This window comes from Gadus macrocephalus, chromosome 6 (genome assembly GCF_031168955.1).
Source record: "Gadus macrocephalus chromosome 6, ASM3116895v1".
Lineage (NCBI taxonomy): Eukaryota > Metazoa > Chordata > Actinopteri > Gadiformes > Gadidae > Gadus > Gadus macrocephalus.
In genome coordinates this window covers 23,620,462-23,637,652 of record NC_082387.1, presented here as the reverse complement: position 1 = coordinate 23,637,652, position 17,191 = coordinate 23,620,462, and the positions used below count along the sequence as shown (strand labels likewise).

Sequence of the window (17,191 nt, the reverse complement as noted above, 5' to 3'; positions counted from 1 at the left end):
GGAAGGGGTTGTTGTCCCAGCTGTGCAGGACCCCTGTATCCCAGGGCTGGACTTCCTGCGGTGCGCAGGCTGCCAGCTGGACCTGGAGAGGGGGGCGATTGGCTTCCAAGGAGGGCCCACAGTCTATATGGCCCCGCCAAACACCTCCTACATCCGGCCCCCACCGACAACAGCTCAGATGGACCAGTCACACGTCCCCGGCCCCCTTCACCCCCTTGCAAAGACCTTCCAACCACCCTGTCTTCCCAATCCCTGTCCATTGTCTCAGTCCTCCTCCCGAAACCCTTCCCACCCCCTCGTGTCAATGTTTCGGCCCCTACTGACTACTCCCTTGCCACTCCAGGACCCCACTCCATGAGCCTGGGCCCCTTCCCCTGCCCTGCCCAGCTTCCCCAGACAGGTGAGGAGACTGTGCTGTCTACTGTGCGGGCAATTTGGCAGGGGCACTGTGATGGACTAGACCCTCAACAGTAGGAGCAGCTGTGGCTACTACTAGCGGAGTTTAAGGACAGCTTTGCCTTGAATGAGAGCGATGTGGGTCAGACGCACCTGGTGCAGCATGAGATCGACACTGGGGATGCCAGGCCCATCAGAATGCGCCCGCGTCGCCTGCCCTTGGCCCGCCAGGAGGCTGCGGACCAGGCGCTGTGGGAGATGCAGCAGCTCAGATAGTCCCTGGGCAGCAGCCGTGGTGATGGTGCCTAAGAAGAGGGGTAAGTGGAGATTCTGTGTCGACTACAGGCCACTTAACGCAGTGACGAGGAAGGATTCCTACCCCATCCCGCGCATTGATGAGGCCTTAGATGTCGTAGCTGGGTCGTCCTGGTTCTCCTCACTCGATCTCCGCTCTGGCTACTTCCAGTGCCCTCTCGCCCCTGACGCCAGACCCAAGACTGCATTCTGCACTAGCAGAGGATTGTGGCAGTTTCGGGTCCTCCCTTTCGGTCTCTGCAATGCACCTGCGACCTTCGAGAGGCTGTGCTCGCCGGCAGCAGTGTATCGTCTACCTGGACGATATACTGGCACACGGGGGCTCCTTCGAGACAGCACTTGCCTCGCTGCGTCAGGTTCTGGAGAGAGTAGCTGCGGCGGGCTTGAAGCTCCATCCTGATAAGTGCCATTTCCTGAGGAGAGAGGTAACTTTCCTTGGGCACAGGGTGGGGGGAGAAGGCATTAGCACCATGGAGGACAAAGTGCAAGCTGTCCAGGACTGGCCCACCCCCACTGACGCCAGACAGCTGAAAAGCTTCCTCGGACTGGCGTCCTACTACAGACGCTTTGTGAGGGGCTTCTCCTGTGTGGCCGCTCCCCTGTTCCGCCTGCTACAGAAGGACAGGGAGTTTGTGTGGGCAGAGGATTGCCAGTCTGCTTTCGTGACACTAAAGGGAGCCCTCACCAAAGCCCCGGTGCTCTCCCCTCCTGACCCTGCCCTGCCCTTCATCCTGGACACGGACGCTAGTAACGTTGGCAATGGCGCCGTGCTGTCACAGGAGGGGCCGCAAGGGGAGCGGGTGGTGGCGTACTACAGCAGGACATTTAACAAAGCTGAACGCCGCTACTGCGTCACTCGTCGCGAGCTGCTGGCCATCGTTAGAGCTGTACGCCACTTCAAATATTACCTCTGTGGCCGGCGCTTCACTGTAAGGACTGACCACTCCGCGCTCCAGTGGCTCATGTCTTTCAAGGAGCCAGAAGGGCAGGTCGCACGGTGGATCGAGGAGCCGCAGTCCTACAGCTTCAGTGTGGTGCACAGGGCAGGGGTACGCCATGCTAATGCAGACGCCCTCTCCCGACGCCCCTGCAGTCAGGATGGCTGCCGCTACTGTGAAAGGAGGGAGAGCCGTGAAAGGGAGCTGTGCAGCCAGGAGGAGGGATGTTCTGCGGTGGAGGTGGCGTCCCCAGTCTGCTGTGAGCTCCGAGAGGTCGACACCGCAGGATGAAGACGGCAGCAGGAGGGGGACGCAGACCTTCGATCAGTGCTACAGTGGTTGGACCTACAGCGGCGGCCCCCATGGGAAGAAGTGGCCGTTTTCTCCCTGGTCACCAAGGGACTGTGGGCTAAGTTCGAGGCCCTGTGGCTGTGGGATGGCGTGCTTCAGCGGGCCCGGAAGGAACCCGCCACCGGAGAGGTGAGGTGGTACGTGGTGGTGCCTCACTCTCTGCGTGGGGAAGTGCTTCAAGCGGTCCATGGTGCTGTGGGCTCAGGGCACTTTGGGGTGACAAAGACCCTGCGTCGCCTCCGCCTTGGCTTCTACTGGGGGCAGCACAAGAGGGACGTCGAGGACTTCTGTCGCCGCAGTGATGGATGGACAGCCCGCAAAGGCCCCACTGAAAGGTCCCATGCCCAGTTACAACAGTTCCCTGTGGGGTTCCCTATGGAGAGGGTTGGGGTGGATGTGGTGGGCCCGCTACCCTGCACAGAGAGGGGGAACAAGTATGTCCTCACGGCCATGGACTATTTTACCAAGTGGCCGGAGGCGTACGCTCTGCCTGACCAGGGGGCGGAGACCATAGCGGACGCTTTGGTCGGGGGGATGATTAGCCGTTTTGGGGCAGCGGAGTCCATCCACAGTGACCAAAAATAAGAATTTTGTATAAGTCTGCATTCAATGCAACTAGAAGGACAAGTCTACAAACGAAAAAACTCTTGTTTAAAACCCTTTCTGGGTTGTCTAGGATGGAAGACAACCCAGAAAGGGGGCTCAATGTGCTAAGTACCGGAATTGTCCTTTAAGCTATCCTGAATGAGCTACATTTGTCGACTGCTATATCAAAAATGCATGCAGTTACAGGAATGGTTAAGCAATTGAAAATTACTAAAATCTTTCTGAAGTATAAACTGTAATGCATGTTGTTCATATATGGTCAAAGAAAAAAGTAAATTTAACCTTTTAATTAGGTTAGTCTAACTTGCTATTTTTATTTGAATAAACTTAATTCATTTACGTTTTACCAATTGAAGTAATTCAATTAAGTTGATCCAACTATTTTCTTTTTACAGTGTGAAAGGAAGGAAGAAGAACTAGAACTAGAATGAAAGGAAGGAAGAAGGACTAGAACTAGAATTAGAAGAACTATGCCCAATAGTGCATCACTCAATAAAAGGTTGGATTTGTTTAACTATTGGATTTTTCATTACGGGTCCTATAAGTGTTGTGGGGCAGAGAGTGGAGAACGTGAAAAACACATCTCGACTATTCACTGTAAGGGATTTGCTGTACATTTGTAGTCAGTTTTGTATGTGCAGGATGGATATCAACTTTACAGGCTTTGTTGAATAAGAAGCTGTCAGACCAATTCTCAGCCCCGACATTAGGTGGTGCTATTTCATCTCTATTTTTTTAATGCCAGAGTCGAACCGCGTAGCTTCGGCGTCACGAAAACAGCAGCCAATCGCAATCCTTTACGTCACGTTTTTCCAAATGACGTCTAGAAAACAACAATTTTACCCCACCCCTTTGAAACTCAAGCGCAAGACAAGGGAACATGCACAGTCAGAGCTGAGCAAGGCTTGAGTTTGTGCCCAAATATGCTGACCACATAAACGCAACAGGTAATTCATAATCGGATGTGTGAATTTAATCAACTTTTTTCTGCTAACTTAGCTCTATTTCCTTACAGCTAGCTGCCAAGATAGCAACGTATCTATGAGAACGACCTGCCAGCTAATATTAGCCGCAGCTTGCTAGGTAGATTGCTGGGTGGCCTCGATACGCAATTTTTACTTGTGTAATGTGATATGATATAACTTGTATTTGCTGAGTATCAAGTTGAGAATAACTTGCATCTGATTTAAGGACAGGACCGTCATGCAAATTGCTTTCGGAATGCTTAGCTAGGGCAATGTCATGGTGGTAGTTGATGCCTTGCTACTTAGTGGTACTACACAACGGTGCCATTTTTTTTAACCATCGTTCAACACAACAACTTAATTTATTTTAAATTATAAACTGGATCAATGGAACTAACGTTAGTTACAACTAACGTCTACCGTTTAATAACGGTTGACTGCACATTATCTACTCGAGCCGAATGTCGTGGATTAAATTACTGCGGAAGAAATCTGTTTATATTTTAGAATTCATTAAGGTAACTTTTTAGCTAATTATACATTCATGTAATTTGACTGAATGGACTGAATTGATGATTTGATCGTAGAGGGGCTATCGTTTCATTGAACATTAATTTATTTAAATGTTTTAGTTTTAATTCAAGACTATGGAAGAGCCAGGCCGGCCACGCTCTGACAAACAAGGCTCTCGGCTGAGGAACACAGCCACAGATGAGGCAGACACCTGGAGATCCCAAGAGAGTAGACATGGCTACAACCCCATACCAGCTGGAGGTCAACAGAACCGGAAGAACCAGGGAGGAGTACCATACCGCCCCAGCCCCAACAAAGGTGGGATGGGTCCTTTGAGTAGCTCCCCTGGCGGCTTCAGAGGTGGGCACAGTCCCTCACAGCAGCAGGGCGTCCGAAGTTTTCCTGGGCCCCAGAACAGGGAAGTTCGGGGCGATGGCTGGAGAGGGCACCCGAAGCATCCGCAGCAGCAACAGCAACAACAACCGCAACAATGGAGGAAGGGGGAACACATGAGGGATGAAAGGGACTATGGGAACAGGGAACCTGCTGATTCCGTTCATAATTCCGGTAAGCACAACCGATGAAGAAGGCCCAGTAAATTAGCATGTTTGTAATAGGTCTTTTGTTTTATGCAATGATGGTTTGATGTTTTTTGTTTCTCCTTAGGTGGAAGGCGTAGGAACCGTGACCGACGGAGGGGGTTTGGAGAGGAAGATCAGGGTCCGGTAATCGATGAGTCGACGCTCTCCGCCAAAGAGTTGCAACTCCTTCAGGAAGCGGAGGAGCTGCTTGTCCAAGACCAGATCTCTCGCCTTAAAAAGGTGACGGTGAATGCAGGAAACCGGCCCAAATAATAGTTGTTGAATTGAAAGAACAGAGATTTGTCTGATGTGGGGAATCCACCAAGTGTAACAACTTCCTATGATATAACGTCTTTACTTTTTTTAATTTAATCAGAGGGCCCGAAACAACCCAAACGCGATGTACACCTGCTCCCTGTGTGATGTGCTGTTGGAGTCATTGTCCGCCGCCCAAAGACACTCGCAGGACAAGTGGCACAAGAAGCGAGCCAGGGTATGACCTCACCTTTCTCAACCACTGCCAAGGCATCCTTCTCTGTCTAGGCTTTACTATAGTTGAGTCTGTGCGTTCCAGGCTGAAATCTGTGTGCAGGTGCAAATACTTCTGGCTCATAAATCTTAAACTGACACTCGTCAGTACTGGCATACGCACTGGTATCCACCATCATCTGTCATGGCACAGCGTAATCAAACTCTGATCTCGGTCTGAGTGCGTTGGACCCTCTTTGCAGAACATTCTGTCACGTGTTGCTGTGTCTGCAGGAGAAGCGCGAGCAGGAGATGCTGACTGAGATCAAGCCCCCAGGCCCGGCCCAGGTGACGGAGGTGGGCACCGCCCTGCAGGCGGTGTTCACGGCGCAGGGGCTGACGGAGGAGGACGTGGCCAAGAGACAGGACATCGTCTCCACCATGCAGGCGTTGCTCCTCTCCGTCCTGCCTGGTGAGCCACCAGGGCAGATAAGATGGCGCGCCACGTTCTGAGTTCTGTGTGGGGGGGAAATTAAATGGAATGGTTACGTCATATTGGCTGTAATTATTAGCCCACAATTTTTGTGTAATACCAGTTGCAAACGTAACAAAAACTTGTTTCCTCTCTCTCGCTCTCGCTCTTGCTCTTGCTCTTTCTCTCTCTCTCTCTCTCGCTCTTGCTCTCTCTCTCTCGCTCTTGCTCTCTCTCTCTCGCTCTTGCTCTCTGTGTTGTAGAAATACAGCTCAGACTGTATGGATCCTCTTGCACCAAGTTTGGATTCAAGGACGCAGACATCAACATTGACATTCTGTATCCCCTTCACGTGAGTGGTGCCACATTGAGTGACCGTGTTTTTTTTGTTTTTTTTTGGTGTATGCTTTTTGGGGGGGGAAATCTCTGACCACTATGCTTGACGTATTCAAACACAATTTTTGTGTGGCATTCATGTTGTGTAAAGGCTTTGACATGGAATGTGTTCACAGATGCATCAGCCAGAGGTCTTGTTGCGGGTCCGGGAGAGCCTCTCAGCCAGCCGTGAGTCTCTAGCGTTTTCTCTGAGACGACCGCACCGAGGACTACGATGAGCTGTGGTTTCATGACTATTGGCGTTTTATTTGAAACATGTCCTTTGCCTCCAGCTCTCTTTGTTGACCTGGATGCTGATTTCCATGCAAGGGTACCTGTGGTTATCTGCAAAGAGAAACAAAGGTGAGTGTTTGGTTTGGATATTTGAGCCATTTCCGTTTTTCTTGAGTGGGCTGCGTTTCTTATTCGTCATTCTTCACCAGTCATCCAGCCTTTGACTTAGTTTTATTACGATTTTTTTATTATAAACTTTTCAGAATACTGCTTAATGCTGTTGTAACAGGAATTCGAATCGCAGGAAATGAGTGTCTACCGCCTGAAATGTTCCTTGAGGAAAACATGCAAGTTGTTGTCACTCGCAGTCGGCTGGTGTGCAAAGTGAGTGCAGGGAACGACCATGCCTGCCAGACCACCTCCTACCTGGCTACTCTGGCCAATCAGCAGCCCCTCGTCCTCCCACTGGTCATCGCCTTCAGACACTGGGCCCAGGTGAGTTCTTCCACACGCAGTCCCACTCATCACTGTAGTTACCCCAGGAACTCCAGCCCAGGGATGGAAATGAACGACGTCCCGTCGTCTCGGGGACCTCATTAATTGTCATCGTGAAGTTTTTTTTTATTCTCTCTCGGGTCGACCTCGGTACGAAGAGAATTTTGTGGGCGCTGACTACATTTTTCTGTTTCAAGTTTTCAACACTTTCTGCGAACCAGAACGTGTTCGCGGCCGGTGGAAAAGACTTGTTTAATGGAAAAAGGACTGGGCTTCGCTCAATTGGCTGGCGCGCTCGCGTTTGTGTTGTTCAGTGAGACGGAGGGGGTAAAATCACCCGTTCGTCATGGCGCGGGCTTTCTCGGTTCACTGGAGAAGGCGGGGCTGCGCACAGAGTCTAGACCTCTTTAGTATAATTTTCAAAGTGGACCGGCCCACAAGGAAAACAACAGATTTTTCGTCTTTGGTATCACTCCACAAGTACCGGTAACTTGTCAACCCCAGCGTCTTCGGTTGCTAAGCGACGTCAACGTCTTTGGTGGACTATTTCTCTGCTGATCAACACTACGAACGCTGGTATCAAATAAATTGTAAAAAGACACATTTCAGTTATTTTTTCGTTTTGGCAAGTAGGCATGTAATAAGCGGGATAATGTATAAGACATTAGCGGGGTAATGTTCTATACATTATCCCTTACATATCCTGCTGCTTCGGGTTTGCCTTTGTAGGCGCATTGAGAGGAGGAGCGGGCGAATCCGCTGTGTGTGTGTGTGTGTGTGAGACAAGGAGAAAGAGTGCTACTCGTAGATGAATGAACGGAACGATATTTAGATTTCAAAATCGCTTAAAAAAAAAAAAGCACAATCAATTTGATTCTGTGGCGCTGTGCCACACATTGTTCTATGATTGAGAAACACTGCTCCCGGATGTTTGACCCGATGACCACTTGTTTTTTTTTTATCCCGACAAAAGCCTCGAAAGGACAGTTCCTCTGGTCTCTCTCGTAGATCGCACCATCTTTCAACGTCTTTGTTTAATGCGACCGCATCACCTTCTCTTACATGATCAGCAGCTCGCGGATTCCTTTCTTTTCAGTTAAAACTGCTCATGATGCGTTGTCTCTTCGGAGACTCTTTTGTCTCTAACCCAAGTCCCCCCTGGAACCACGGAGCTGTCGCATTTACATCAGAATGAAACGTAATAAACCGCAAATATGTTTAGGGTGCGGGAGGGTAAAACGGGGTTCTAGCTCAAGCAGGCAATTTACCTCGGGCAGTGTAAACGCTCACACCGTGCTGCGAAAAAGGCGCGCATAAGATGGCATTTTAGGCAGTCTCGCGTTGCTCCAGCTGCAAGCAGTGCGAGAGCCTGCTGCTCTGCGACCACAGTTCTGCCACTGAGGGTGTTGCTTGTCATCTGGAAATAAATATATTATTTCATCAACATTGTGTTTTAAGTATATCATCAGTAAGTAACAACTCAAAATGTAAAAAAGATTTATGGGGACGGTTCAAAAGGTTTTTCGGGACGTTTCCGGGACGGTGGTGAAGAAAAAGTTAATTTTAACCCCTGCTCTCCAGCCCTAACGGGGCTATGTTCGATGACGTGCCTGTTTAGCAGGAAGCGGAACATGTCTGTCGGTGACGAGATTAGATGGTCTGAGTGTTGGTTGCGTCTGCTGCCGTAGATCTGTCAGCTGGACTGTGCCGACGAGGGGGGCCTGCCGGCCTACGTCTTGGCCCTGATGGTCATCTACTTCCTGCAGCAGCGGACAGAACCGCTCCTGCCCACCTATCTGAATTTTGAGGTGGGTGTGTTTTTGAATATCCTCCACCGCCCCTTTTTAATTTATTCGATAAATAAAAACCACCACCTCAATGAAGGCGTCGGAGCAGTTGGTTCTTGATTCCCTCCGGTTCATTCTCTTCCGTTTCCCCTCAGATCAAGGAGTTCTCGCTGGGCAGGTTGGCCGACTTCAGCCTCACGCGCCTCGAGGACGGACACGTGCACTGGGCGTACGCGCCCGCCGGCAAAGACGCCTCGCTGCACGCCAAGGGCAAGGTATCCAAACTCCCACCGCAACCCTGTGCAGAGGAAGTAATAAAAACACGCATAAACGTCTGCCACACCCGTTGATGAGTTTAACGGCGCGGTCAGATTAAGTCTGCCAACATGTTGACTGGGTGATGGCCATCGTTAGTCAACTTTCTTGCATATTTGTTGTCTTTAACACCCATTTGGATCATCACTAATCAACTGGTGATTGACCTTTTTTCACAACGGTTTACATGTGACTTTTAAAATGGATAGTAGAGTAGTTTGATGCATTTGGTGGATTGCACTGTTTCACTATTTGTGTGTTGGGGGCTCTCCTTAGGTCCCCCTGGCGTTCCAGAAGGATCTCTCCTCTGTGGCTGTCGGACAGCTGTGGGTCGAAATGCTCCGCTTCTACTCGCTGGAGTTCAACATGGTCGACAACGTCATCAGCGTGCGCACCAAAGCCATCCTCTCCCGCGAGGCCAAAGATTGGCCAAAGAAGCGCATGGCGGTGGAGGGTGAGAGCCTGTCCTTTGAAAAAATTCAAAGGAAATGTACAGAATTCAGACACAAAACGATTATGAAGGGTTTAACATGATCCCCCCCCCCCCGGCTTGTATCTCTTCTGCTCTCAGACCCGTTTGCCGTAAAACGGAACGTCGCCCGCTCCATGAACAGTCCGCAGATGTACGAGTACTTCGTCCACTGCCTCAAAACCACCTACAAGTACTTCGCCCTGCCGCTCAACTCTCCCGGCACCAACCACAAGTCGGAGAAACCGCGCGGGCCCCCGAGGGGCGGCAAGGCCCCCAGGCCGGACCCCGCGGCCCCGCTCCTGAAGGGTGTGGGCGCGCTCGGCCTGGGCCCGCGTGACGCCGGCACGCCGCCGGCCCCCCGAGACCCGCTGGACTCGGACTGCATCATAGAACAAGAGGAGGAGGTGGAGAACGACTCTGAGAAGGAGAAGATGGACCTGGGCAAAAGCAGCCTCTCCGAAGACGACGACGACGACGACGACGACGATGACGACGATGATGAAGAGGAGGAGCGAGAGCAGGAGGAGGAGGACGAAGACGACGTGTACGGCCGCCTCCACCTCGACAGCGTCACCACGGAGGACGACGAGCTCTTTGTGCTGGACGAGATCTCCGGCGAGGAGCTCCTCTCTGACGAGGAGGGTCCCGACTTTGACCTGCCGGGGTCCATGGACGACGAAGAGGAGCAGGCTCCTCCCACTCTGACCCCCAAGGTCGCCAAGGGCGGAGCCGGCGGCGAGAGACCGGAAACCCAGAAGCAGAAGCCTGTGAGTCAGGGCTACGAGTTCACCAGGCAGGCATTCACTCGGGGCAAGGTACGTTGATCCCTTTTTTTTGTTTTACTGGCCGTTGGCAGAGATATTGTTTAGTTTGTTTGTCTATTTATTTAGCTAATCAAATACATTGGTACTTGGAAGTAGGGCTGCTGGATTATGGGAAAAATCATAATCACGATTATTTTGGTCAATATTGAAATCACGATTATTCAAACGATTGTTTTTGAGTTTGAAAACATGGTGCATTTATTCACCATGTCTCTCCCAAAATAACTTTGTAACTGAGAACTTTGAAATTTTGCCTTAAAAAAAATGTGCCAATCAAAAAGGATATACAGATGTGTGTCCAGGTGTTCTGCCCTTTCTATAAATCATAAAAAATGATATAGAATAAAAAATAATAATACAAAAACAAATCGGAAAACTCGTATGTACATTTTCTGATCGTTTGACGCTAAAAATCGTTATCGCGATCAAAATTCGTTTAATCGCCCAGCCCTACTTGGAAGCAGGGTCACTATGCTGCTGTTCCTGACGGGCTTCATTCCTCCCGCAGTCCCACATGGTGGTCTGCAGCTTGTGCAAGCGGGACGGTCACCTCAAGAAGGACTGCCCGGAGGAGTTCAAGAAAGTGGAGCTGGAGCCGTTGCCCGCCATGACGGCGAGGTTCCTCAAAACGCTCAACCAAATCTGCGAACAGTGCTTCAGTACGTCTGCTCCTCCTTCTGTCTGCGTCCACAAAATACTCGGTGCAATCAACTCGTTTCAATGTTTTTAAAGGGAAATCTGTCGGAGAGATCTGCATTACGTGATTAAGTGTACCGTGGTGTGATCAAAAGATGACTTGATGGTGGAGGAGCCACCATTATTTATCTGCCAGCCACGTACCGCTTGGTGATTCATTCAGTAAAAAGAAACGCGCATTTGAGATGAATTATTCACCATGGATGACGACCTTCAAACTAGTCCCGCTGGACAGATTATGGGTCGTGGCTTAATCCATCGGGTGATACTGCTCCCTGCGCATCAGTGGAGGCCATAAGACCATGGTGGCGCCAGTAAAAGATGTAGGTGGGTCACCCTGTCCGCTGTGCCTATGTCTCTGCAGAGGACTTCGCCCCTGATAAACCAGAGGTCAGCGTCCGAGAACACATCCTTCAAGACGTGGAGAACTTCATCCAAAAGCAGTTTGCAGGTGAATTAACTGAGACCCTGTTGTTGTTTCTGTTTTAGCGAATTCTGGCGTTGACTTTTGGTTGCATGCACAAAAGTAAGTTTAGAGTGATGAGGACGGGCCTTGTTCCTTTCTGTGTTCTTCCTAGGCCAAGTGTTTCATTGTCCATCGGCAAGATTGCAGCTATTTGGCTCATCCAAGAATGGGTTTGGCTTCCGCCAGAGCGACCTGGACATCTGCATGGTCCTGGACGGGCAGGAGACGGCAGACGTACGTGCACGATCGTGGCTCGGAATCCTGTTCATTGATTGTCTAATCACATCTCTTGGCATCACACAGGAGTCGATGTAGCCATGGTTTGCAGGAAATGGAAGCATTTAAGGGGAATTTAATGTCGAACGTAAAGTCATTCATTAATCTACACTATGGTAGGGTGTGATTGCCTAATTGACCCTCTTAATCAATCTGTTTCCCTGTTTTATTGGTCGGCAGGATCTGGACTGCATCAGTATTATCGAGAGCATGGCGAGACTGCTGCGGAAACATCCAGGTTAGAGACGACGCATGATTATCTATTCTTCGTTCTTCCCGTCCCTCAAATGTGAAATATTTGGGCGGCATTAGTTTCTGTTCACTTCGAGTGCTCTGATTGTACGGACGCAGGAAAGAGCGAGTGCGTCCTTACTAGTTTGGTTCCTCTGTTCTTGAAGGTTTGAGGAACATCCTGCCTATTACCACAGCCAAGGTGCCCATCGTCAAGTTCTACCACGTTCGCACTGGCCTCGAAGGAGACATCAGTCTGTACAACACGCTGGTGAGGACCTCGTACTAATCGGACGTGGTGCACGGTTTCCTCGATTAGAAGTCATTTGTCTGACCTTCCATATCTTTAGGCTCGCACCTCTTCTCCCTTGACCGTTATGCATCCTTCTCAGGCCCTCCATAACACGCACCTGCTGGCCTGCTATGCCGCCATCGACTGGAGAGTGAAGATCCTGTGCTATGTGATGAAGGTGTTTGCCAAGGTGAAGCCACAGACCGAATAGTGAATTCCCCCGCCCTTCTTTCATGAAGGACTTGGACCAAGTTGAATAAAATCGTAGCAAAATAGAAATAAAACCGTTCTATTGCAGATGTGCGACATTGGCGATGCGTCCCGCGGGAGCCTCTCCTCCTACGCCTACACTCTGCTGGCGCTCTTCTTTCTCCAGCAGAGGAATCCCCCGGTCATTCCGGTCCTTCAGGAGGTAGACTCGCTAATTCACTCATTCAGATGTTCTACAGCCACGGCCTTTATTGAAGGGCTCATGTCCTGCCACCAGGTGTGGGTGTGATTAGCTGGTACAAGCCGCGAAGAGCTCATGGCATGACATGAGCCATTAAAATGTTTTTTTTTTTTTATGGATCTCTTTTTAAAGAATGTTAAGATTTGATTTGGGAAGTCTAAAATATGCCTCTTGTAGACATCTGAACGTTTGGAGATGGTTACGGGGAATCCAAAAAATAAATGAAGAAGTAATAAGGACGACTAAACCGTTGTATAAAAAAAATCAACGCATCATGAACGTGTTTTCTCTCAGATTTACGATGGAGAAAAGAAACCAGAGTTGCTCGTGGATGGTTGGAACGTGTACTTCTTTGATGACCTGAAAGCGCTGGTGAGTGTCTTACTGTTTATATACTTTATAGATGTCTATCTTAACCCAGCACAGTATAGCTTGCCATCAAGGGTGTAGCTCACATAACAAATAACGCATAACAAAGGCCATTGCGCAACCATACTTTTCACTCTATTCCTGGCGCTTACAGAAGCTAATCAGCAGATTATGTTGATGAGTTTCAGTACACTGAAAAGTGAAACTTGCTTGTTTCCGTTCCTCTGCTGATCAGTGATGTTACTGAGCCAGACAGACCTTCAGAGGCCTTGAGTTGTATGGGTAGGACCCCTTGTGGTTGGTCCTTATTTTAAATGACGCATGTCTCAATATTTTATCTCCATTCTTAAAGACCTGAATGGTCGTTTTAGTTTGTACTAGTGCTGTCAGTTAAACGCGTTATTAACGGCGTTAACGCAAACTGATTTTTAACGGCGTCAATTTTTTTATCGTGCGATTAACGCAATTTATTATTAAAAAAATATATATATCTTTTTCTTTTTCTTTTTCTTTGCCTCAAAACAAAGAAGCAGTAGCCTGACTGCTATGTTCAAGGCAGTATGTTTGTATGTTCATTGTTTAATTGCACTACAGACTTTTTTTTTTGTATCGTCCTGTTTTGATCAGTATATACCAATGTTGTTATCAATAAAAAAACGTTTGCACAAGGCAAGCCGATGCACTTCTCCATGTTGATAAGAGCAATAAAATGAAAACAATTAATGGGACAAAGAAATCAAGGGATATTTAGCATAGAAAAATTATTTGCGATTAATCTGGAGTTAACTATGACATCAATCGTGATGAAATATTTTAATCGCTTGACAGCACTAGTGTGTACAGAATGATTTATTGGTCGCAGAAATAGTTTCTGGTGTGTTTGTTACGGGTGTTTTAGAACTTTAACGCAATTGGTTATGTTGTCTAACCTTTTTAAAATGTACAAAGCCGTGTACAAATTGTGGTAACACATTTTGTAAAAGAAATATTTTTCAGCCTTGTATTCTTGCATTAATAAAAGGTTGCTTTAAACAGTTTTTCCCCTCGACGGGCTACTTAAAGTCTCTTCACACGTATATCTTTGCCCCTTTCTGCAGCCCGGTCGCTGGCCGCAGCACGGGAAGAACGTGGAGACGGTGGGGCAGCTGTGGCTGGGTCTGCTGCAGTTCTACACCGAGGTCTTTGACTTCAGGGAGCACGTGATCAGCATCCGCCAGCTGGCCCCTCTCACCACCTTCAACAAGCAGTGGACCTCCAAGTACATCGTCATTGAGGGTGGGTCCCCAGTAGCTAGTTCTCAAATCAGTGGATGGATGTCAATTCCTTACTGGTGTTATTCACTCAGTCGTTGGATGTAGCTGGAAGATCTGACGTTTCACTGCTAGTTGAATGACTTTGTGTTTGACCAATAGAACCTGAACTTATGAGCTGTATTAATACTAATACTAATTATGTGCCCCCCATATTAATGTTTCCATATTAATGTGAAATATATATTGTCTCCACAGATCCATTCGACCTGAATCACAACCTTGGATCTGGTCTGTCAAGAAGAAGTACGTTTTCCCCTCTTCTGCTTTAATCTCATAATCCTAAATAGTTTGGGCGTGCACTTTTAGTTTTTCCATCAGCGACATTTCATCTCCCCTCTCCTCCCAACAGTGACCAACTTCATCATGAAGGCGTTCATCAACGGCAGGAAGGTGTTCGGCACGCCGGTCGCCGCCTACCCTCTCGAGTACCCCAGTCCCATGGTGGGTTTTCCCCCAAAGCCCGGAGCCCGCTCGGCCCCCTCTCCACTGAGACCCGTGACCCGAGGAGAGCTCGAGCGCTGACCTCTTTTGTCTTGCCGTTTTCGCGTTGGGTTCCAGGAGTACTTCTTCGACCCGGACGTCCTCACCGAAGGGGAGCTGGCTCCGAACGACCGCTGCTGTCGCATCTGCGGCAAGATAGGGCACTTCATGAAAGACTGCCCCATGCGCAAGAGGTAGGAGCGGCAGACATGACGAGGTCACGCATGACACAAATGAAAACAAATCAAAATATATAAACGGCCATTGGCCCAAGCGGGCCAATGGCCGTTTATATATTTTGATTTGTTTTAATTTGTGTCATGTGTGTCCTCATCCAGCCTCTAATTTCAATTTTAAATGTGATGCATGTCTCAACGCATTAAGCTCAATTTTTTTGAATGCAGTTAGAAAAACGAAGCCGCAATAAGGTCCCGAGCATTCACCTGACATACTGCGATGCCTCCGTTTCTGCTCTCCTCTTATCGATGATGAACGTACTGTGGTGTGCAGGTCTAGGCAGAGGCGGGACATGGAGAACTGGACGGACAACCCCCGGGACCGACAGGATCTGGCGGAGACCCCCAAGGACTCGGCAGGGCGGCAGGGGGAGCGCTGGAAGAGACCCGAAGAGAAACGCTGCTGCTTCCTGTGTGGCTCCCACGCCCATATTAAGAAGGACTGCAGCCAGTACAGAGGCCCCACAGGTACCGTTAGTGGGTTCCCGGTTCTTTGGCTATTGACAATGTTATTGGTGTTCAAAATATGGTGCATCTCTTTAGAAATATCCGGACCGTTCATGTAGTCTCTGCTGTGACATTTCCCATCTGGGATAATTAGTAAATCTCTCTTTTTTTCTTCTTTTTTTATTTTTATTTATGTTGTCCGGTTTTCCACAAGAATTCAATTTTAACATTTGTTTACGTACTTACTGATGAAATTACAACTCTGTACATCCTTAAAGCAGTCAAGCCGACAACTTTTATTTTATTTCTTTGGCCTTGCAGGAAAGCCGAAGACTGAGATGTCGTCCTATGGCTCCTCGCCCTCCTCATCTACTGGTTACATGAGGAATTACAGAGACAAAGACAAGCAGGTATGAAGCACTCGAATGGCCGGTGTGATTCACCGTTCCTCCCGCCTGTACTCGTTACTCAATGCTTTCATTGGTGTTGAAATGACTCGAGCCTAAAAACGTGACGCCCCGTGTGGCCACGCTTTCAGATGTGCTAGGATGTTTCCTTGGTGTGTCTAGGAATACAAGTAATTAATCAAGCACTTTGTTGTGCTGCCTAGGGTGGACTCTTCTCAGAGGAGAAGAAGAGGAAGCCCAAAAGTGTGATATTGGGCCCACAATCGGGTGGGTGCAAGTAGTTGGGTTTTTAGGTTATTCAGGTTATTAGTTTTCCTGTAGAAAAGGTTTTTGAAGAATGCCTCATCGAACGTTGTTTTGTTCTGCACGGCCTTGCGCTCCACAGGCAGCCTAGCCAACTCGCACATCGGCGGCTCTGGTCATCGGAGGAGTCCAGTGGAGTGACGGGATCCCTCCGGAGTGGACGGCATCGACCCTGCCCCCCCTCTCCCCCCCCCCCCCCTCCTTGTAGTGGTTCTCGGGTCCAGAGGGAAGGTGCTCTTCAGTTAAAAGCCCAACACGTTTGAAAGTAACACCATGGCAGCCCGCCAGTGGGCCGGGACGCCCAGAGCCTTGACTTGAAGCCAAATGAGTCTCATCTATGTTTCATTTCGTTATCGTTTTAACTAAACTTCTCCTCAGAAGTGCTTTTTAAGGGTGTTAATTTTAATTTTTTTAAAAAAAAAAAACAAGCCATGGTTTGTGTTGTTCTTGTCTTTTTATGTTTACCTATAACTAGTAACTATTCTCCCATGGCCAGTGTTTGGTTAGTGAGTTTTATTTTTTAATTAGTTTTAATAAATTTGCACTGACTAACCGACGTCGTCCGAGAGGATGGTCGACAGCGGGTCCGGACGGCGTCCCCTGTGTGCGTCCAGGCTCTCTGTGCGCTCACTCCTACGCCCATCCTTATGTTTTTAGAGTAGAATTTTAATTTGCAGGATAATTACACCGCCCTGAAGAGGCCAGGTTTTTTTAGAAACTGCCTCTTGTTTGTGTGTGAGTGAGCAAGTGTTTTGTGTTTGTGTGAGCGAGTGTTTGTGTGTGTGTGAGTGAGTGAGTGAGGGAGCGAGTGTTTGAGTGAGTGAGCGAGTGTTTGTGTGTGTGTGAGAGAGGGTTTGTTTTTCGTTCTGTTTGCTGGTGGTTATGTCTGAAGACCTGCTTATCATTAAACTCAAAACATCCCCCCCCTAAGTTGGTGTCTGTTAATGGTGATGAATCTTTTGTTGAAGAAATTATAGGCTGGAGGTGAAATTCTTTATAATATTACATTGGAACTATTTTGAATTTTAGAAGCCTTACAAGGTTCTAATGTTTGTCATGTAGGTGAAACAGTAAAAACGATTTAGTCAAACATTACCCTATATTTAAAAAATGGGGA

The 17,191-nt window shown here is 48.6% G+C and overlaps 1 protein-coding gene across 5 annotated transcripts; it reads left to right on the top strand.

Moving 5' to 3' along the window:
* Positions 1 to 3,430: 3,430 nt before the first annotated feature.
* Positions 3,431 to 17,000, top strand: tut7 (terminal uridylyl transferase 7). Of its 5 annotated transcripts, none has more exons than XM_060055143.1 (29): positions 3,431 to 3,553; positions 4,204 to 4,651; positions 4,751 to 4,905; positions 5,042 to 5,158; positions 5,428 to 5,605; positions 5,869 to 5,957; positions 6,118 to 6,169; positions 6,274 to 6,343; positions 6,583 to 6,709; positions 8,398 to 8,517; positions 8,652 to 8,771; positions 9,088 to 9,265; positions 9,383 to 10,098; positions 10,616 to 10,766; positions 11,168 to 11,254; positions 11,382 to 11,503; positions 11,726 to 11,783; positions 11,944 to 12,047; positions 12,169 to 12,258; positions 12,367 to 12,480; positions 12,814 to 12,891; positions 13,986 to 14,163; positions 14,397 to 14,444; positions 14,551 to 14,642; positions 14,760 to 14,875; positions 15,192 to 15,394; positions 15,686 to 15,774; positions 15,975 to 16,038; positions 16,157 to 17,000. In XM_060055143.1, the coding sequence occupies exons 2-29, from the start codon at positions 4,219 to 4,221 to the stop codon at positions 16,213 to 16,215; spliced, it is 4,008 nt and encodes a 1,335-aa protein (XP_059911126.1). In that variant the 5' UTR covers positions 3,431 to 3,553; positions 4,204 to 4,218; the 3' UTR covers positions 16,216 to 17,000. The 5 variants fall into 5 exon arrangements, with proteins under 5 accessions (XP_059911126.1, XP_059911127.1, XP_059911129.1 ...); XM_060055144.1 differs by having other exon boundaries at positions 15,975 to 16,042; positions 16,161 to 17,000; XM_060055145.1 differs by having other exon boundaries at positions 3,460 to 3,553; positions 15,192 to 15,385; positions 15,975 to 16,042; positions 16,161 to 17,000.
* The last annotated feature ends 191 nt before the right edge of the window (positions 17,001 to 17,191 follow it).